Below are 22038 nucleotides of genomic sequence, written 5' to 3' on the forward strand. Positions count from 1 at the left end.
TACCTAGGTTGGCTTGACGCTCTGTATCCATTATGCACTGTTTAGGAGGTTTCTTGGCCTGCTCATAACCCAGGGAAAGTAGTTGGGGGCAGGGCCCGAGTGAGGTTAGCTTTGCCAGCAGGGTCTGGTTCCAGGTGGTATCCATCCTCCATCGTTAAGGGGGCTAGGCCCATTGGGAAGGATAGCCAGAAATTGAGTATGAACAGTCATATTCTGGCCTTCGCTTTCACCAGTAGTAAACTAGCATTGGAGACACAGCAGGATACCTGAAATACCTGCTCTTAGGAATTTAGACTGGATGAGCTCCAGAGGGGCGATGTTGGAGAAGGGGCCTAGCTGGGCTCCATAGAGAAGTTGAGCCAGCGACATAGCTTCAAATAATTTGAGGGCTGCAGGTATGTAATGGCCTCCTTTTCTTCCACTATGTACAGGACAAATGTGAGGTAGCTGAATACGACATAAATGGTATTTTAAAAGAAATTCATGCATTCATAGGAGCACTATAATAAAATTGTTTTGCTTCCATACTAGTGGTTTTGTGTCTTTCTCTCTGTTCTCCCAGAAATTTATTTAACTACAATTTCAGAACTTCACGCAAGTGTCAGCTTTCTTCCTCAAGCTTAAACTGCTGTGTATTTTGAGCTTTAGCTAGCTCTGGTGGTGGCTGCTATTGATAACTTCATTTTGCAAGAGTAATCTTTCAACGTTGGCATTCCTGCCTTAAGCTCTGCTGAAAGGACATGAATATTTTTAAAGATATCTGACCCTGCTGTCATCTTCTCATCATAGATTGAAATAAATCAGATTGACAGACAACTTAGTTTTCTACTGTGACATGAGTATTTACTTAGAAGTGCAAAGTATGTGTAGTATCTGTAGCTAAATATCACTGAGATAAACATGCATGTTTTAATTTCTCTGCTCACTTGCTTTCATCTGCTGTTCTTTGCTACAAACTGCTAGCCAAATGGCGTCTTTAAAAAGTAGTGCTTAATCCAATCTTCACATAATTATTTGTAAGTAAATCTCTTCCAAATAAATGTGTTGAGGGCTGCAGTGCAGATCAGTAAAAAGTCTATTTTAGAATGGTTTGATCTGCTAGTGTGATAAGGTTTCATTTTAATTTGGCAGATTCCAAAGTTTTTTGAGCTCTGCTCTGATAGCGTTTGGGGTATGCGGAAAGCTTGTGCAGAATGCTTTATGGCTGTCTCCTACACCATTTCACCTGAAGTTCGGAGGAGCAAGTTGTCTCCCCTTTTTATCAGTCTCATCAGTGACCCCTGCAGATGGGTAAGTAGAGAGTGGATTAATAGAGAGTGGATTAATTCAATTAATTAATTGAAATTACTGTTGAATCTTGAAAGTACTCCTTTGAGAGAGGGGAAACATACTGAAAGGACTCTGACCAGTTCATATTGTGACTCTGAAATGATAAGATTGTTTATGTGAGGTTCTGTTACCTCTGGCTAATTGTTCAGTGGTTTTAATTATCAAAACTTTTTGCCAGCTGATGCATGGTTGAAACTTTTGAACAATAATTTTGAAACAATAGTTGTGATCAGCTATCTGTTAGGCCTTGGCCAAACTCCAAGATAAGCCATAACTGAGAGTTGCCTACCGGATCAAGCACAGGGGCATTAAGGGGTCTAGTGGCAGATCACATGGTTTCCAAAAGAGTAACTGTAGGTGTATAGAATTGAAACAACATATATTTACATTATCATGATGTTGAGATGTATTGTAAATCTGGCTGTTTAATGTTTTTGCTCCAAATGCTGTTGGTCCAGATCTGTGAAATAATTAAAACTTTACTCATTCAGGTAATAAAACTGTAAATGGTTCTTTAGCTTTTTATAATTTTCAATTTTAATTTGAACCTAATAATGATTGTGGTTTTTTAATCTGACAACTTTGTTGTTGTTGTTTTGTTTTGTTTAATTTAGTTAATTTTATTACTTTTATTGTATCTTGTGTCTGTCTTATTGTTGTGAGCCGCCTTGAGCAGAAGTGCACTGGAGAGGCAGGGTATAAATATTTTAAATAAATAAATATAAATAATAATATGGAATTCCTTCTGATGCCTTTGCAGAAATAATTCCAATACCTTGCTCTAATATTAGGATTATTCCGATTTGAGAACAGCTCAACTGGATCAGGCCCAAGGTGCATGTAGTCCAGCAACCTGCTTCACACAGTGGTCCACCAGATGCCTTTGGGAAGCCCACAGGCAAGAGCTGAGGGCATGCCCTCTCTCTTACTGCTACTCCCCTGCAACTGGTATTTAGAGGCATCTTGCCTCTGAGGCTGGAGGTGGCCTATAGCCCTCAGACTAGTAGCCATTGATAGATCTGTCCTCCATGAATTTATCTAAACCCCTCTTAAAGCTATCCAGGCTGTTGGCTGCCACATCTTGTGGCAGAGAATTCCAGAGGTTGATGATACATTATGTGAAAAAGTACTTCCTTTTGTTGGTCCTAAATTTCTTTGCAATCAGTTTCATGGGATGACCCCTGGTTCTAGTGTTATGCAAGAGGGAGAGAATATTCTCTCTCTCAGCTTTCTCCACACCATACATTTCCTGATCTGTGAGAAACAAAATGTATTAAATGCTGCTATTCAGAGTTGGTTTTCTTACTTCTGGGGCATTAGCATAGTAAAGTTATCTATGGCTTGTGAATTGCTAAGGCAGAGAAGGATAGTTAACGACCCATCATATCTTTCCAATATTCTAGGTTCGTCAAGCTGCTTTCCAGTCCCTTGGGCCATTTATTTCTACTTTTGCAAACCCTTCTAGCGCTGGTCTCTACATTCGGGAGGATGGGACTCTCAGTATTCGTCCTTCCAGCCCATGTCTAATGGGCAACAATGCACACAACAGGCTTTCCAGGTACAGTGAGTTGAACTTAAAGATAAGTGGATAGCCTGAACCTCAGAGTCTCTCTGGTCTGACAAAGTGGGCAAAATGGCTTTCCTCCACAAATCTTTCAGTTCAAGGATTTTGCCCTTGCTGACTGTAGTTAAATACACTTGCGTCTTCAAATGCTTATAATGAAGTAAAACAGGATATCCACCTGCTATTTAGATAGCTATGTAGCATACGCAACCTATGTATCATAATCTTAATAGTTCTTCTAAGCAAGACTAATGGAGCCTACTTTTCACATCTTTTAACATGGTGACATTTGCTTTTGGCCCCCTCCCATATGTTCTCAATTTTATTTTTATCAGCACATGGATGATAAAGGGGTGTTGTCCATATTTTGTTTGGCCACGATCTTGTAGCATGGTGGATCAGCAAAAAGAATACTCCCATCAGGGTTCCTCCCATATGCTGTGAATTTGATTTGTATTGGACTGGAAATGCAAATGTTATTAGAGGGAACGTGCAGACGCACCCAAAGACATGGTGATTTCATAAGCCTTCCCTAAAATATATAGGGCTTTATTATGACTGGCAAGGTAGCTAGTAGTTTCAGAAGTCACATTTGCATATCACAAGAAGAGTTCAGCTCAGCTATCTTGTGCTGAATAGGGATGTGCCTGAATAATTTCAGCGCTTCCTTGGAGAGGCGCCAAAACAATTCGGGCTCCTGCAGTCGAAATGTTTTGGCACGGAGAGAGGGGTATCTCCAGTGAGCTACTGCCCATTGTGGTGCTGTTGTACTTAAAACTTAACTTAAAAGCAGCGTAGCGTTGGCACACAAATGGCATTGAAACAGGCACTGATGCCATTTGCGTTGTCAGCAACACCATGCTGACTGAGGCTATTTGCATGCCAATGCCATTTGAGGGCTGTTGGGAGCAGCATCCCATTGGCGCGGTGCAACATAGGACAGCAGCTCATCTGCTTCATTTCAGTTAAATTTTAAGCACAATGGCACCACGATGGGGTGGCAGCGGCTCACCAGAGGAGCAGGTAGGACCTGCCTGACTCCTTTTTAAAGGTACCGCTCCCCGCCCCCTGGGATGTGCACAAAGCATTTCATGCACATCTCTATTGCTGAAGCACAAGGCCGATATCAAGATTTATTTTATTTTATTTATTTAACATATTTAACGATGGAGTTGTAGTATTGGGAGAGGTCAGCTTTGTAAGGGAGCGTGATCCAAATTACAGCTGTTAGGTACAGAGCCAGTGCAGCAATTGTTGTATCTGACTTCTGGTGCTCTTTTTAAAATTATCCTGCTGTTTATGTTCAGTATAAGTCGGGGAAATCAGCTGAACCAGAAACATTAGCTGTTAGTTTTTCCCCTTATATATCTATCCAACCCTTCCTTGAAGGAGCTCAAGATGGCAGTATCAAGAGATAGTGGCTGATCCAGACCCACCCAGTAAGTTTCAAGGCTGAGTAAGGATTTGAACCTGGGTGTCTTTGCTCATAACCCAATACTCTAACTACTGTATTATCCTGGTGAAACTCTGTTTCACTCATGCCTTACCCTCCTGGAGTGTATTCATACCTGGGTTAAAAAAACCAGCCTGGATCCCCTTCCTGTCTGGTAAATGTGTTGGATGGGTACTGAAATGGTCCCTAGCAGACATAGTTTCATGCAAAGACAGAATAATTTAGGGGGACCTGGTGAGAATCAGGGCAATTTGTGACAGTAGAGAAACTGCAAAAGAATAGGTTCAAGTCAGGGGGACTATTCCCTATTATTTGGCCATCACAATTGTTCCCAAAGCAAGACTGAGTGCAGGACTTGGGCTTGTGTTGTCCCTTCCCCACAAACCTAAACACAGGGTAGTGGTTACAACTGAACCAGGAGATCCCACTTTTACTTTGAAGGCAAGGCCTCCTCCATCTTGTAAGTTGGAATCAAGGCCTCTTCCTGATTTCATGCCTGCTAAAATCCTGAGAGCCAAATACTGAGTGCATGGCTAGGGACACCTATTCTGAAACTAGCTTTGGCTGACTTTACAATGCAAGATTGATTCTGATAGAAAAGTGGCAACTACTGCAATTGAAAACTTACTTGAGATACTATGTTTAACTGAAAACAGTTGTAGAATGGTTCGCTTTCAATTTTGGTTAACAGTGCTTCTCTTATCAGTTCAGAGGATCCCGTGGAAAATAAATCTGAATCTTTGGCCGAGGAGCTTTCTGCTAGCTGCCTGCCTTGTTCTGAGAATTTTCATTCAGACGCACAAGAAAGTTCATCCGTGCATGTTAGTTCTGGAGTAGATCAGACTAGATTGACTCAGAGTGACAATATTGGTCCTTGTGTGACATACAATATTAAAGAATGTCAAGTCAACAATTGCCAGGGAATTAACTCAAGAATCCATGCTGCAGAAGATGTGTTTAATACTTTCTTATACTGGCGACGTCCTCTTCCTGACATAAGCCAAGATTTGGAGCTGCTTCAGTACAAAACAGAGATGCATGAAGAGAACTGTTCGGTGTCAGAGGCTCTTTGTAATAACTGTGTTGCAAGCAGTGAAATTAAAAAAGTCCTGCAGAGTTTGCAGGAACACATGGATGATCCAGATGTTCAAGGTAAGATCCTGCTCTTGGGTTGCAATGCCTGTTCAAATGATTCTGCCCTTGGCACTGTGTTCCACAGGAATGCTTTGTGATAATGAACCTTTCTGACTTAAGGCTGCATGTAATTTCCTTTGGCAATAAAAGTTTTATGCTGCTCTGTAGTTAACAAACAGAAAAGTGGTTATAAAAGCTCTTTGCTGTTCTAAAAAGCATCTTGCTACTTGAACTGTCATGAGATGGGGAAACCATGACACCACTTGGGCAGCTAGAGTAGAATGTTGATTCTACTTTCAGCTGCCTTAGTTCTTCTCCGTGGTCTCTGTTCTTCACACACGGGCTTCTGTGAGTGCACTGGAGCCAGTCCTCTGAACCAGGGATCCTCAGCGTTGAGTCCCCAGATGTTATTGGACCAACTCCCATAATCCCCAGCCCCAGTGGCCTTTGTTTGGGGATTTTGGGAGTTGAAATCCAATAACATCTGGGGACCCAATGTTGAAAATTCCTGCTCTGAACTTTCCAAGGTCTTCTCTCTGAAGCTTTTTGGTGGTAGCTCCTCCCCTTTCCAGCCTCTCTCCCATTTCCCTCTCAGTTCTTCATTGTCCACCGAAGAGCAAACCACTCTTGTAGGAGCCTTCCTTCTTCATGCTTTTTCTTTTGCAAGTCTATGTGCAAGTGAATTGTACTCCAGGAAGAAAGGAGTCTGATGACTGACATGCTTTTTGAGCACTGGCCTCAACGTTTTCCATGTCACCTCTAGGCTGGGCCAGTACAATGCCTTCAGTCATGGGGTTGGATGAGTTAACTCCAGATAAAAGCAGGATGTTAGAAGTAAATCTCACTCCCTAGTAATTGTGCTTCAGCAAGTGTCCCTTACTAGATTACCAAGTTGGAGCCAAAATAATGTTGGTAAGAGGTAAGAGTAGTAGGGGACCATAATGGGAAATGATAAAGGAACTGGAAGAAACACAGGAGATGATGAGGATATGGGGGAGCAAAAAATGTGAATGGAAAATTAGAAGCAGAACAGAAGTTTTATTTATGCTACAAAATCCACATTTGCTTTCCTCTGCATCTGTGGATTTTTGATTTCTGCATTGTTTCTTGAATAATGTTTGACAGATCTTAATCATTTTATTGTAAAAAGCACATTACTTACACAACCCATCAAGGTATTGCCAGTGCTTTTGTATTATTATTAAATGTGCCGGTACTCATACTTCAGTGCCATGTGGGTGTTTTTGGAGCCAGGCCACTGCCCTGTGCATTGCATGCACGTGGGTGTGACCAAGCCCCCCAAACACCAGGCGCTCATAAACCCACTCCCTGCCTGGGATCACAGTGGCGGGCCGGGCTTTGTCTTCACTCCCTGCAGGGAAAGACGGCAAAGCCTTCCCCACTGCTGCAGTCTCAGGTGGTACAAGGTGACGGTAGGTGCCGGTCTCCAAGTGAATGTAATAGTAGGAGTTGTTTTAAAAGTTGTACCTCTGCACCTTTATTGCAAGACCCAGGAGCTAGTGCAGGCTCCCACTGAACGTGTACAGCTCCCTGACTTAACTGTTTATTAGGTCTGAATGAAGTTTCAGCTGAAGCCGAATACTCCCCTGGCACCGAGCAGAGGCAACTGTTCCTGCTGCACAGCGCTTGTTTTGCTCAGTCAGAGAACATCTTCACTATTTTTCAAGTGGGGGCCACTTTGGCAAAAAATCTTCAGTCGGAAAGGTATTTCCCACCATGCTGACCTCTGCACAATGTTGTGCTTTTAACAGCACCAAGGGAGCCCCTCAAGTCCCACTGCCATCTTGGAACGCATGTAAGGAGCATTGGAAAATGTTGTTTTAAAAAACACACAAGGAGATTAAATATTTCTTTATGGCCATTTGAACTGAAATGCATGAGAGTTTTAAGAACTTGAAGAGCCTTGCTGGATGGTACAATCTCTAATCCCACAGCAGATACCTCAGGGAAGCCCCTAAGCAGGGCATGAAGACCAGAGAGCTCACTCTGTTGTTTTGCCCCCAGAAATTGTTATTCAGTGCTATACGATCTCTGAACCTGGAGGTTCCCTATAGCCATTATGGCTAATCCCCGTTGATAGTCCTCTTCTCCCTTTAAAAAAATTTAACCTCCCTTTTTAAAGCTATTTAATGGCAGTGAAATAATATGTGAACTAGCTGATCTGGCACAGAACATTTGCGCCCCTAGTTCTACCTGTCTCTCCTCCCCACCACCCTCACCTTCAGCTTCAGTCCATTCTCCCCCTCCCAGTCCACTTTTCCTCCCTGGCTGCCACTGGCCACCGCCATTTTCTCCCCCGTCTCCATCGCTATCCAGGCAGCTGCTTGCGAACGCTCGCGAGAGTTGCCATGCCTGGGATTAGTGACGGGCACACCTTGGAGAAAAATATATAAAGATGCTAAAGAGAGTACCATTTTCATCATGAACCTGCTGCCTATTGAGACAATCAGGAGAGGCCTGGTTGCAATTGCCACCAGCCAACACATTTGGAGGTGACTTGGAATCAGATCTTTTCTGTAGCCACCTGGGGACTTTGGAACATTCTTCCTCTCAGGATAAGAACTTCCCTACGTCTGGCTGCATTCAAGAAAATTCTTAAGACACACCTGTTTGTTCAGACTTTCAGTTAAATTTTAAATTAAATAGTTGTAATATTGTTGGTTGTGTTTAAGTTTTTTTAAAATTTAATTAAAGAGATTTAAGAGATATACCTAGATTTATATATCAGGTAGCATATAAGTTTGAAAAATAAATAATGAAGCTTTTGTAGGGCGTAATAGATTGCACTGGGCATTTTTCATGACTTTGACTCCTTTTAAATGTCTTTTGAAATGGGTTTTTAGGAGGTACATGAAGACAAATTTAATGGGAATTCTTCCATCTAATCAGCTCAGGTTCAAGTACTCTCAGCAGCACTCCGAGCTGCTCATCTTGATTCTGTCAGTGACTATGAGATCAAGCAAAATGAAGAAATTAATGGTAACCACCAGGAAGATGCGTCCAGTTTAGACCCTGATCCCAGCACAATGCATGAGAGCACCTCGTCTTCATTGCCAAGTCAGTGTGAGGAGATAAACCCATCCAGTCTGACTATAATAAAAAATATGGTAAGTACCCACACTCAAGCCACCTAATGGCGCATCAGGGAATTAACTTGCTTAGGGAGCAAGGGGTTCCTTGTTCCTTGTGCCGACAGCACAACTTTAGTTTACCCACACTCACCCATTGTGGTAGAAAAATATGTTTTCTCAAGGCAGCCTGACACCAGCCTCTGCTTGTCAATCACTTTGTGGTACTGCAGGGGTTGGTTGGTTGGTTGGTTGGTTTAGACTTTTAACCTGCCACCCTAAAAATGTAGGGCAATGAGCCCATTTAACTAAAGCTAAATGTAACTAACAGGTTTTACTAATTTATATCTCTATATCTAAATACAATCCAGTGCTGGCTTAACCCCAGCCTCTGAAAGCCATTCAGATTTTGAAGTCTTGTAGTGCTTCCAATAGATGTTTGGACTGGCAAATCCCCAGGACAAAGAAGTTTGAGAACTACAAATCGGCCACTGAGAATGGCACCTTCATTAGGGTGTAGGAAAAATCTAAAAGTTGTATCATGGTGGTGGATGGTGTAGTAGAATAAATGAAGCTTGGAATTTTCTGCTGCATGTTCCAAAGCAAATAAAGCATACATTGGCAAATTGGTTTTCCCAGAGCAAATATTAACTACTTTGTCAATGTTTTGTTAAACTGGAATACAGAATCATCTAAAAGTAGTCAGAACTATTGTGATTAAAACTGAATTAATAAGTAATGCATCTGTTTATACACCACATTTTGAGTGAAAATAATGTTTTGGGGTTTTTTTTAATCAAAGCATGCAATAAAAAATGAGAGAATTTACAGTTTGAGTAAGGAGGTGGAATTGCTTCAATAGTGTCAACTGAAGGTTCAGATAAAACGTTTTTAGCCAAATTCCCTACAAGTTATTTTATTTATTTATTTTTACATTTATATCCCGCTCTTCCTCCAAGGAGCCCAGAGCGGTGTACTACAGGCATACTTGAGTTTCTCCTCACAACAAACCTGTGAAGTTGGTTAGGCTGAGAGAGAAGTGACTGGCCCAGAGTCACCCAGCTAGTATCGTGGCTGAATGGGGATTTGAACTCAGTTCTCCCTGGTCCTAGTCCAGCACTCTAACCACTACACCACGCTGGCTTAAATGTTAAAGATTAAATGTTTAACAAGGGTAATAGGAAAACATTCAGTTATGATTTCATCAAATCTTAGATATGCTTTAAATATATATATTGTGGTTAAACTCCCATAAATGAATTAATTTTTCAGATATGGATGCAGTGACACACACACACACACACACACACACACACACACACACACACACACCGGTTACTATATGCTTAATATTACACCTCCTTTAGCACAGTAACTTGAATTCAGTTCTCAAAGGGATGTCCGTTACTTGTGATGTATTCCAGTTCAATGGATTATTCCAGATATCAAAAAAACAGAGGGAAACATCCAGTCATGACTATTAATGTTAATTGGACTTAAATTTGGCAACATCTAGATCTTGCTCCCTTCAAAAATATGTTTTTACAGGACACAGAAGAGCAACACAATGGGGCCAACAAAACTTCAGAGACAGAAGAGAATGATCTACACCTTGAAGAAGATAAATCAAAATTACAGGTTGTTTCAAATGTTGCTTAATATGATTATAGTATGGGTTGCCTTACATAACTGAACTGAAGAACTTTATATATACATACACACACACACACACACATATACATATAGGCTAAGGACATACGTGGCAAGCCCTGCCCACACAGTGATTTTCCAGTTGGAGGTAACAGAGCAGAAGTACAGTGCTGATTGGACAGTGGGGATTTTATATACAGATAGGGAGGAGGAACCTGTGATGGTTAAGGTCAGTTGGAATGCAACTGTTAATGGCTGGAAAATGTTCTTGATTGTAGAGGAGAGAAAAAAATAGATAGTGGGCAGGGATCTGTGAAGAGAGGGAGGAAAGAGTCCCTGTAGGAGAAGGAGGTTGCCACTGTGAGAATTAGATGAGGAAACAAGATGAACAAGATCTGTTAACTGAGGAAGGGAGAGAGAGAGAGAGAGAGAGAAAGGAGGGAAGGAAGGAAGGGCAAGGGACGGACCGGGCCTGTCAGCGGCCTGAGGGGAACGAGCTGCTATGGCGACAGTGAGGAAGGGCCTGGTCAATTGCTGTTGTTGCTGCTGCTCCTGAAGGGAGGAACAGGAGTGGGGCTCTGTTGAGGGTGGGGAAGTCTCTGGGCTTAGGGGGCTCCAGCTTGGCCAGTTTGGCGTCAGCAGCGCCACAGCCGCGACCAAGAGGAGTGAGGGGAATTGATCAATGGGATGGAGGAATGACCAAGAGGGGTGAGGAGGATGGAAGCAACAGGAAGGAGGAAGAGGAGGATCAGGTGAGGATGGCGAGATCTCTGAGGTGAGGGAGCTGTGGCAGGGGGTGAGGGGAGCAATCAAGTAATCGTGTTCCGATACTCTGCGCAGGTTAAGCTAGTTTTATTTAAACCATTATTTAAAAGTCAACCTTAGTAACTTAGTTTGGACAGAATCCAAAGCATACACTTTTCTGTTTTTTAAAAAAATATTTAAATGAACAGCCAGGTCTTCAGGAGAGCCTTAAAGACCCATCTTTTTAGCCTGGCTTTTAATAATATCCAATTTTAATGTTATCTAGTTTTAATCTAATGGTGCAGCGGGGAAATGACTTGCCTAGCGTGCAAGAAGTTGCTGGTTCAAATCCCCACTGATGTTTCCCAGAATATCTGAAACACCTATATCAGGCAGCAGCGATATAGGAAGGTGCTGAAAGGCATCATCTTGCACTGCGTGGGAGGAGGCAACGGTAAACCCCTCCTGTATTCTACCAAAGACAACCACAGGGCTCTGTGGGCGCCTGGAGTCGACAACACTGACTCAAGGACACAACTTTATTTTACTTTAGTTTTAATTGTAATTTTGATCTGCTTTTAATTAGTTTTTGATTTTAATTGTTATTTATTTTTTATTTTAGTATAAACTGCCCTGAGCCACTTTAGGAAGGGTGGTATATCAGTCAATCAAACAAAATAAAATATCATTGTAGAGGCTAAGAGCCTGATCAGATTCTATTTTCTAAACATTGTGTGAGGGTTCTCCTATTTCTGCCCCCTTTCATTGGGTACAACAGGGGCTCCCAACTTTTAACAAGTATACCCCTTCTGTCACAACCGTCAGCTCAGGCAACCCATAGAGATTCGGTGTGTGCGTGCACGTGCACATATATATACATTAAAAAACAAATTTAAATGTGCATTTGTCCCATTAATTTCAATTGAAGTACTCAGTGCTAATTTTCTGAAGCTTGTCAGTCAGACTGAGGGGAGCTTCAACCTGTAGCCAGCCAGTCAGGTACATTGGAGGAGGGCCTTCAGCCTCCTGCCTCTCCTTCAGTAGCTGACACATTGCTGAATACACATCAGTTTCAAGTCAGCAATTGTTAGATGGGGAATAAATCGTGTGCTTGCAATGTGGTGAGGCAGAAGGCTTTTGAGTGGAAGCCCTTGGAGTACCCCTAGGGGCACTGATACTCTCTTCCCAACAGGGGATAATGCCTGATCCTGCCCAATATTTATTTCATTTCATTTCTGTACCACCCCATCCAAAGGCTCTGGGCGGTGCACAACAGGCCAAATGATGTGTTTATTATCAGAGACCTCTTTCAGTTTGGGGCTTTGAGACATATAGTGGGTAAAAAAGAACATGATATTTCAGAGATTCAGAATTCTAGAGTTGGAAGGTAATTTGAAGATCATCTAATCCAGCCCCCTGCTCAGAGTAGGAATCACTGTCCAGCCTCTTTTTGAAAACTTCCAGCAAAGGAGAGGCCACCAGTGCATGAGACAGTATTCCATTGTCCAATAGCTCTTACAGTTAGGAAATTTCTCCGAGTGTCTAGTTTGAGTCTGCTTCATTGTAATTTCAACCCATTGGTTCTAGTCCCCGCTCAGGAACAACAGAGATTAAGTCTTCTATCTACCTACCTACCTAACTAACTATCTACCTAACCAACTTGTATACTGTCCACTACCAAAGTCTCTGCATAGCAGAACTGATGGACTTTGGCCTGATGCATATTCTTTAACTACTGATTTTATATTTATTTATTTACTTACTTACAGATTTTTATACTGCCCAAAACTTATGTCTGGGCAGTTTACAACAAAATAAAAACAGAAGGCAAAACATTAGTTAAAACAAAAATGAAAAATGTAAAACATTACAACAATTTTTTTTTTAAAAAATGTAGTAGCTTTCTCTCCATTGTGCTCTTGCCATCTGGAATGAGAGAAAGATGTCTTTCATTGCTGATATATTCCACTTGTTAATCTATTATCAATAATTTACCTTTTTAAATTTTATTTCCAGGATATCATACCTCAGCCTTTATTGGACCAGTATTTATCGATGACAGACCCTGCTCGTGCACAGACTGTTGATACCGAAATAGCAAAGCACTGTGCATACAGTCTTCCTGGTGTGGCCTTAACACTGGGCAGGCAGAACTGGCATTGTTTGAAAGACACTTATGAGACCTTGGCATCTGATGTACAGGTAAAGTACATAGCAGACAAGGACCACTTCACATCATATATTTTATAGATGTACATATAAGATGGAAGAATAATATTTGTGAATGTGACATTTAGCGTGCGCACATCTGCACTAGTCCATTGAACAGATTCTGAAAGGGGGAAAGTCTCTCTTGGCTCCTGTTAGGCTGTTTGGGGGTAGGATTCAGAAGACTTTAATTTTTGCAATTTCTCAAAGTGATAGCTTACCCTTCTGGCCTGAATTCTGAGCATGGGTCACCTTAACAAATTCGTTTTTAATTGGTCAAAAATGAAGCAACTATCTAACTTTACTAATATTGGGGTGTGTGTGTGCGTGTGCGCGCACACCCTCTCCTCTCCCCGCTGCCCATGAGTGAACCAGGTTCAGTATTTGTGCCAAACCTAAAATTCTGGAATATGCTGAGATGGCAAAGCTTACAGCACTTATAAGAGACAAAAATTTAGAATGTTTTAAAGAAGATTGGGAACCATTTTTGCTTTCCTTAAAGAACTATTTTTCTAATATGGGCTTTCCAGTAGGGTTTGAAATATAGTAATAACAACAGGTTGGTTTGGGTAAAATCGAGTAGTAGTGTTGAGCATGTATGTTCTGAATTATTATAGCAGTGGTTTTATATGTATAGTTATCATGAACCGTGCAGATAGGTAAGCGGGAAGTCAATATTTACTTATGTGTAGAAATAAATGTAATTTGAATGTAAAGCTATTGTAAAAGCCAATACAAATTTAAAAGTATTTGTGCCAAACCTAGAACTGTTTGCCAGATGTATTTTTTTTAAAGGTCTTTCTAATATTTTATTGTATACCTAGAAAATAAATGGGATATTAGACTTCATGGATTCTATGTGGCTTAAAATGTATTTGGCACACATTGGCCCACATGATCCTAGTTGTTGTGTGATTAATCTTGCTATATGGGCTGCATCCCCTCACATCCATTTCTTTTCTTGGAGACAGTAGAACAGTTGGCATAGATATTAATCTCTCCTGGACCTCTGTGACTGCAATTTCCTCAGACTATGCCTGTGACTTAAAAAGAGCAAAAGCTAAATAGCTAGAATAGAAGATCCCAAGATTTGAACTCCTTGTCCTTCCAATTTGGTCTTGGGCAGAGGGCACTCCAGGAGAGACCTCTTCCATAGTTTCCAATGTATCTCCTAATATTTTTCCTCTGGGTCTACATACCAGGCAGAACTAAGCAAAAATCTTCAGGATGGATTCATGAAGCAGCCTTCTTGGGAGAGTCAGTGCAAGGCCCTTTGCAGGTGGAAGCCTGTGTCCTGGCTATTCCCACATTCAGGTGGAAGGCTGTGTAGAAGTTTCTATCAGAGTAGAACTGGATGCTGTGGGATAGGATTGAGGAAGTTGACTTCCCACTCTAAGAAATAAATAATGGGTTGTGTTGTGCAGTGTGCCCCCCCTTCCGCTTTTCAAGGTGAGATAAGAGGAGTCTATTCTTTCACTTGCAGATGTTTCTTCTGAAGAGCAATAGGGCTCTCCAGCTCATCATATACATTCTCCTTCTAGACCCTGCTCAGGTCAAAGAGCAAGAATGTAGTTAAGATCTGCAGGAATTGGGCAATCTAGGGGGTGGAAAAGGAAAGATGTTTTGAACTGGTGTTCTGTATTTGATAATTCTTTTAATCTTGCTACATTTGTTGAGGAGCATCTGCAATGTGCAATTTTGTTTTCCATTTGTGTTAACTACTTATAGTGGAAGGTGCGTCGGACGCTTGCTTTCTCCATTCACGAGCTGGCTGTTATTCTGGGAGATCAGCTCACGGCGGCAGACCTAGTGCCTATCTTCAATGGCTTTTTAAAGGATCTGGATGAAGTGCGCATTGGAGTCCTTAAACATCTCTATGACTTCCTTAAGGTATAAGGAACTAGGGTCTATAGAAACCTTTCCTGTTCTAGTTGCTTTCACTTAGAAGCATGGTCCTTGACTAATGAAGCATTTGGAAAGATGCAGCTTACCTATCAGCACTTTCATAAGGGGGGCATAATGTTTAAAAGCTTCATGTAGCATTTGCAGGCCAGTGCTATTATATCACTGGTGTTGGCTATGCTGGCCTATAGGCAGTGAACATATATGCGGGAGGGTTGTAGCTGTCTCCACATGTGGACCATGATACTTAAGTTGGTCCTGAACAGGGGTCGGCTACCCAAAGCAATTTTTTTTTTTGGTACCACAAGCAGAGCAGGAAAATGCCTGCCGCTCTTCCCCACTGCTTACTGCTGTGGGAGCAATTCTTCAGCAAGTGGTACCACACTGCTGGGCAAAGAGCTGCTCCAGGGGCCCAATATTCTCTCTAATTTTTTTCATCTCTGTGTTGAATGATACTGGGCAGCAGTATCAAGACAGTGTATGCACATGTGCATTCAGAGTAGGGCCTTCCTGATGCAACCTGAGTGGGATCTAAAATTAACATTAAAAATACTTGTGAGCATGCACAAGTTGCACGCCTTAGAGGAAGCAGCGGAAGGAGGGGGGAGAGAGGAGGGAGAGGGAGATCGGGTGCAAGGAGGGTGGGAGAGATTGGGCAGGGAGAGGAAACTGTGCTTCGTGTGCCACAGGAGGAAGCGACATATTGCTACCCCACTTCAAGAGCTAAGGCAGCTATTGGTCCTGTGGCATTAACACATTCCATAATAAAGTTGAAATCATGCTTGAATAATAATCACTGGCCAAGATAATAAGGGTATACTTCCTGATTAGATTGCCTTGAAGCATTTGACAACTGGAATCTTGGAGTGATAGCAAGTGGATTCTTGATTTTTGCTCTGGTCTTCAGCATGGTTCCATGCCAAGACCAGATTTTTGCTCTGGTCTTGTTGGGGGAGTAAGATAATAATGAATATGGACCATCTTGTCCCAAATTTCCTCTACTTAGGAGGACTCTCACATGTTGCTCTAACTGATGTTAAGTTCTTTTGGGGGAAAGAAATGTTAGTGTTGTAAGTATGATCTAGGATACCGAAGACTAGTCTTCAAATTCAGTTGCTAATAGAGTGTTGTGATAATTAGGCACCTCTTTTGTTTTGTAGTTGCTTCACACTGACAAAAGACGTGAGTACCTTTACCAGCTTCAAGAATTTGTGGTTACAGATAACAGCAGGAATTGGAGGTTTCGTTATGAACTTGCAGAGTAAGTAATGCTTGATCAGTTTTTGCAGACCTTATTAATAGTACCCTAAGCTATAATAACCATTGCTTGTCATCCCCAAATCTTTATCTGTAATGTAAATAAAACCACCTCCATTTATTGGTGTGAAGGCAGGCAAAATTTGGACTTGTTTATGGAACCAAATCCCTCAGTTAAGTTTAGGCAAACCCAGTGTCTGCATTATATTATGTGAGAATGAATAGAACTCTTTCATGCAGCAAATTAGACTGGTGTAATAATTCTGACATCTAGTGGGAGAACCTTGAAATTTCTGTGCAGTTTCTCTTAAGTGACCAACATGACCCAATCCACTGGAGTTTCTTTTGGTGACTGTTGTATTCTGTATAGGCTCCAAAGAATAAAGAGTCTAGCAAGACAGTTGTTAAAGAAGCTTGAGCTTCACTTTCTAAATGCTTTGATTTAGCAGAAGCTCTTATTCTTAGCTTTGCTGAATAATCTAGTATTTTAACAAGTTATTTTGGTAAGAACTATTCTGTTTACTTTCCTTTTATTATAATCAATTACCATCTTCACAAGTTAGCCCACTTCAGCCTTAAATGTGCAAGTGTCCACCATCTTGAATTGGGGTAGATGACATCATTACAAACTACGCCATTGAGGTGTCTGTACTGCTGTAGCAAATCTAGTTCAAATTGTTTGAGTGGTTCCTTAGCCCATTTGTGTCTCAAATGTCCATGCATCCGCCATCTTGAATCGGGGTGGATGACAACATCACAAACTATGCTGTTGAGCTGTCTCTTATGTGTGTCTACAACTGTACCCAATTTGGTTCATATTGGTCCAGGTATTTTTTTATTTTCAAGAATACATACATACTTATTTTTATGTATGTATATATTTAAAAATATTTCTATACCACTCAAAACTTGCATCTCTGGGTGGTTTACAATGAAAAACATTTAAAACATCAAATCAATTAACAATTAAAATTATTTAAAACATTTAAAACCCAGTATTAAAATTTCAAAACTATAAATATAATTAAAAGCCTGGGTGAATAAATGTGTCCTCTGTGCCTTTTTAAAAGTTGCCAGAGATGGAGAGGCTCTTATTTCAACAGGGAGCACATCTCAAAGTCCAGGGGCAGCAACGGGGAAGGCCTGTTCCCAAGTAGCCTCCAGATGAGTTGGCGACAACCGCAGATGAACCTCTCCATATGATCTTAACAGGTGGTGGGGCTTTCTCTTAAATACTTTCTCTTAAATACTCAGGGCCTAAGCTGTTTAGGGCTTTATAGGTAATAACCAGCACCTTGTTTTTTGCCTGGAAACCTATTGGCAGCCAGTGTAGTTCTTTCAACGCAGGAATAATATGGTCTCTCCTAGATGACCCAGAGACCAATCTGGCCGCCGTGTTCTGGACCAACTACAGTTTCCGGACTATGTACAAAGGCAGCCCCACATAGAGGGCATTGCAGTAATCCAGCCTAGAGGTTACCAGCACATGTACCACCGTTTTGAGGTTGTTCATTTCAAGAAACGGATGCAGCTGGTGTATCAGCCGAAGCTGATAAAAAGCACCTCGTGTCTGGGAGACCAGGGAGAGGCTTGGATCCAGAAGCCCTGCCAGACTGCACACCTGTTCCTTCCGGGGGAGCGTGACCCCATCCAGAACCGGCAGATCAATATAGTCTCCCGAGTTCCGACCCTGCGCAATAAGTACCTCCGCCTTATCTAGATTCAGCCTCAGTTTGTTATCCCTCATCCAGCCCATTATTGCCTCCAGGCAGGCATTTAGGGAGGTTATGCACCTTCCCGATGATGTTGACAGGGAGAAATAGATTTGGGTGTCATCAGCCTATTGATAACACCCTGCACCAAATCCCCTGATGATCTCTCCTAGTGGTTTCATGTAGATGTTAAACAACATCAGAGACAATATGAAGCCCTGAGGGACACCATAGGAATGTTCAGATTTTGAAGAACAGTCTCCAAGGGTCACCATCTGTAATCTGCCTGTGAGACAGGAGAGGAACCACCGCAAAGCAGTGTCTCCCACCCCCAGTCCCCTCAGACGTTCCAGAAGGATACTGTGGTCAATAATATTGAAAGCCGCTGAGAGATCCAAAAAGACCAACAGAGTCACACTCCCTCTGTCAGTACTCAATTGGAGATCACCCATCAGGCCGACCAAGGCAGTCACCACTCCATAGCCCCTACACTACACTTACACTTACACTTACAATGCAGTGGTCCAGGTATTGCAAAGTTGCTGCAGACACACAGTCCCTCACTCATTGCCGGGTGATCTCATAAGCTTACTTCTCTTAAGGAAAGTAGGCTAAAAACAGCACAGCATACTTTTAAGAGTTTCCTCTTGCTCCTGGGTACTCTCTCCTCTTTGGCTAAAAACATCGGTTGAGAAAATCCCATTCAAATGTTTCCTCAGCCTGTGCTCACAAGTCATGATTTCCTCACTCTCCGTCTCCTATTTACAATATAGAGATAATAGTATTGAACTAAACTGTGCAGTAGGTTGGCTGGTGAGAAACAATCCAGATTGCACGATTTGCCTAACTTGCACATTCTCGTTGGGTGGCAGAATTTGTTTTGATGATATTGATTTGAGGGCACCAGAATTGTTTAACTTTAGTTTGTTTGCTATTTGCTAAAAGAGACTTAGAATGTTTAGGGGTATATGGTATTGAACAGGTGCATAGATTTAGTGTGGTGCTGTATCCATGTGGGGAGCTAGTTGTTGGTAGTAACTAGTCAGGCAGTAAATTGAGCTGCCTGGGGGCTAGTGGGAAAAGACAAGGCAATTAGAAACAGAATATGTGTGTTCTTATGTTGTACAGAAAGATGTGTATGTGGTTTCCATAAGCTAAAGTTTACTATAAGGGAGGAGTTACAGCTTAGTTGCAGAGCACATAGCTTAATGTCTCCCAGGTTCAACCCCCAGGACCTTCTATTAAAAATATCTTTGGTAGCGTGGCTGGGAAGGACCTCTCTCTGAGACCTTGGGGACCGCTACTTATTATAGTGCACAATAGTGGGCTAGATGGACCAAGAATCTGACTATGAAGCAGCTTTGACCGAGGCCATAATTCAGTGGTAAGAGCATCTGCTTTGCTTGCAGAAGTCCCAAGGGTGAATTTTCAGTCAGGGAACTCAAATAGAAGGACTAGGAAAACTCTCTGACTGGGACCTTGGAGAACTACTATAATGGGCTAGATGGACTGTTGTATGGCTGTTTTAGACAATTGTGTGTGCTCATATATCCATGTCTACATCCCTTGGTACAATGTGTGGTGAGAAAGGGGTGATAATATCGGCTTGTCTGTGTGACCAGTCACTGCAGAGAATTGTTTTCTCCCATCTGGATGCAGCTGGTATATAGCAACAGCAATAGCACTTACATTTATATACCGCTCTATAGCCGGAGCTCTCTAAGCGGTTCACAATGATTTAGCATATTGCCCCCAACATTCTGGGTACTCATTTTACCGACCTCAGAAGGATGGAAGGCTGAGTCAACCTTGAGCCCCTGGTCAGGATCGAACTTGTAATCTTCTGATTACAGGGCGGCAGTTTTACCACTGCGCCACCAGGGGCTCATGGTATATGGTAGGATTATGATCAACTGCCATGCAGCGCTGGTCATCTGAAACTACCTATTGAGTGGTAAGATTGGAGGAGGACTGGGATCTGCATTGATTAATAAAGTACTATTCCTTACTTACTGGAAGTCCTGCTAGTCTCTCCTTAATTTTTAAACATTTTATTTTACTATCCAAGCTCTTAGTATAGTTTATATTTGCTGGGAAATCTTCTCCTTGCAATGTTTAACAGAGTTGCAAATTCAATAAAACATAGTATAGAACATTTTAATGTTTCTAAAAATGAAAGGTAATATAGCATTGAAAAAAGATCATTGCATAACTCACACTTCTGTTCATTTGCACTCACAAAAGTCCTGTTCCATTTTCTTCTGGGCAGCCCCCTCCATTCTGTCCCCATTTACCCCTATATCTCCCACTCCAAAGAAACTGCCTCTCATAATCAAGTCTTTCCCTTTCTACTGATGTCTTCCACCCATAGCAATACATTGATCTTGAATAAATTCAAATTTGATTTATTTTAAAGAAAGGTAGGATATAAATATTAAAAATAAATCAGTACATAAGATATATTTCACAAACTCAGCATGAACTAAATGAAATGTTAAAACAGGAGGCACCATAGTTAAAGGATGGACATGTGGTTTGCATGAAAAGGATTCCATGTTCAATTCATTTGCAGTTTCTTTCCCTGTGATGCTGTTAAGCTAGGTTTGTCAGTACTGAGTTACATGGACCAACAGCGCCTCATCTTTTAAAAATATACTTTGAAAGTAGGCGATACATATGTCTTCACTGCAAAACACACTTTACATTGATAAAACAAGAACAAAGGCCTTTCATTCATATTAACTTTATCTAAACATGTTGTTCACCAGACCAAAGCGAGTGTTTTTGAAAGTATAAGAAGAAAGCAATGTGGAAACTATGATATTATTTCTCTTCTCTTTTAGGCAACTAATTCTGATACTGGAACTCTACAATCCTCATGATGTGTATGACTACTTAAGGCATATTGCACTAACACTCTGTTCGGATAAAGTCTCTGAAGTCCGGTGGATCTCCTTCAAACTGGTAAGCTATTGTACTTGGCCTCTGCCTACATTTATCATGCACATTAGGTTTGCTTTTAGTAGCTTTAAGTATAGTTCAACGTATTTGAAGCAAGTTACTTAATTTTGGTTATTATTTTCCTGTTTTCTAAAGATGTATGTACTTGAGCTGCTTTTTTTCCTTCTATGTGAAAACTATGGATACTGAAGGACAAATGCATAAGATGTTAGGCCAACAATGTTACTGTTACTTGTTTCCATTAACTGTCTAATACTTTCCTCTGTCTGGTACTTCTGCAGGTTGTAGCAATATTACAGAAATTTTATGCCAACAAGGCAAGCTCTCTGGGATTAAATTTTATTAATGAGCTGATAATGAGATTCCGCCATTGTTCCAAGTGGGTTGGAAGACAAGCATTTGCTTTCATCTGCCAGGTGCGATTTCCCTTTCTCCCCTGCCCCCTCCCATTTTTTTTTTTCCTTTCTTGTGTGACTGGGATATGAATGCAATACGGAATGGTCTGAAGGCAAAGGACACAGTTCTGCTAAGCGGGATCTGTAAGCTGCCTGCAAGGGAGACGCCCTAGCAACCATATGTAAGCTTCTCTGAGCTCTTTGGAGGAGGAGCAGTATGTGACAAGAGGAGCATATATCCCTTTGAATTATTCAGAGGTTCCCAACCAGTGGTTACGGAACTACAACTCCCATCATCCCCAGCCACAACAAATTGTCACTGGGGATAATGGCAGTTGTAGTTTAGCAACATCTGGAGTACTATCAGTGGGAACCCCTGCCTTCATGTAATGAGAATAAGATAGCAATTTCCCTGCAGGATCAGACCAAAAGACCAGTATCCTACTTTGCATAACTCTCAGGGATATACTTTTGGGGAATACAGTATGCTTCAGAGGGAAAGGAAGGTCAGCAAAAACCACCCCTTGTAGTGTGTGCTACTCTAGATGTACCAGCTTAGGTTCTCTTTTACTAACTTATTAGTCAAAAACTTTATACTACTACACCTTTGGAGAATTACAGGTGGTAAATCATTTAAAAT

General features: G+C 41.5%; 1 protein-coding gene across 7 annotated transcripts in view; it reads left to right on the plus strand.

The window, feature by feature from the left end:
• Positions 1-22038, plus strand: part of LOC128321980 (serine/threonine-protein phosphatase 4 regulatory subunit 1-like) — a 75568-nt gene that overhangs the window by 46316 nt on the left and 7214 nt on the right. For 5 of the 7 annotated variants that reach the window (XM_053242600.1, XM_053242598.1, XM_053242601.1 and 2 more), the window contains 10 exons: positions 1132-1290; positions 2733-2887; positions 5038-5498; positions 8391-8608; positions 10118-10207; positions 12980-13165; positions 14900-15061; positions 16234-16334; positions 20886-21006; positions 21285-21419. In XM_053242600.1, coding sequence (XP_053098575.1) covers positions 1132-1290; positions 2733-2887; positions 5038-5498; positions 8391-8608; positions 10118-10207; positions 12980-13165; positions 14900-15061; positions 16234-16334; positions 20886-21006; positions 21285-21419 — 1788 coding nt within the window. The remainder of the gene's footprint in view (positions 1-1131; positions 1291-2732; positions 2888-5037; positions 5499-8390; positions 8609-10117; positions 10208-12979; positions 13166-14899; positions 15062-16233; positions 16335-20885; positions 21007-21284; positions 21420-22038) is intronic. The other 2 variants (XM_053242599.1, XM_053242604.1) reach the window with 2 other exon arrangements.

This window comes from Hemicordylus capensis, chromosome 4 (genome assembly GCF_027244095.1).
Source record: "Hemicordylus capensis ecotype Gifberg chromosome 4, rHemCap1.1.pri, whole genome shotgun sequence".
Taxonomy (NCBI): domain Eukaryota; kingdom Metazoa; phylum Chordata; class Lepidosauria; order Squamata; family Cordylidae; genus Hemicordylus; species Hemicordylus capensis.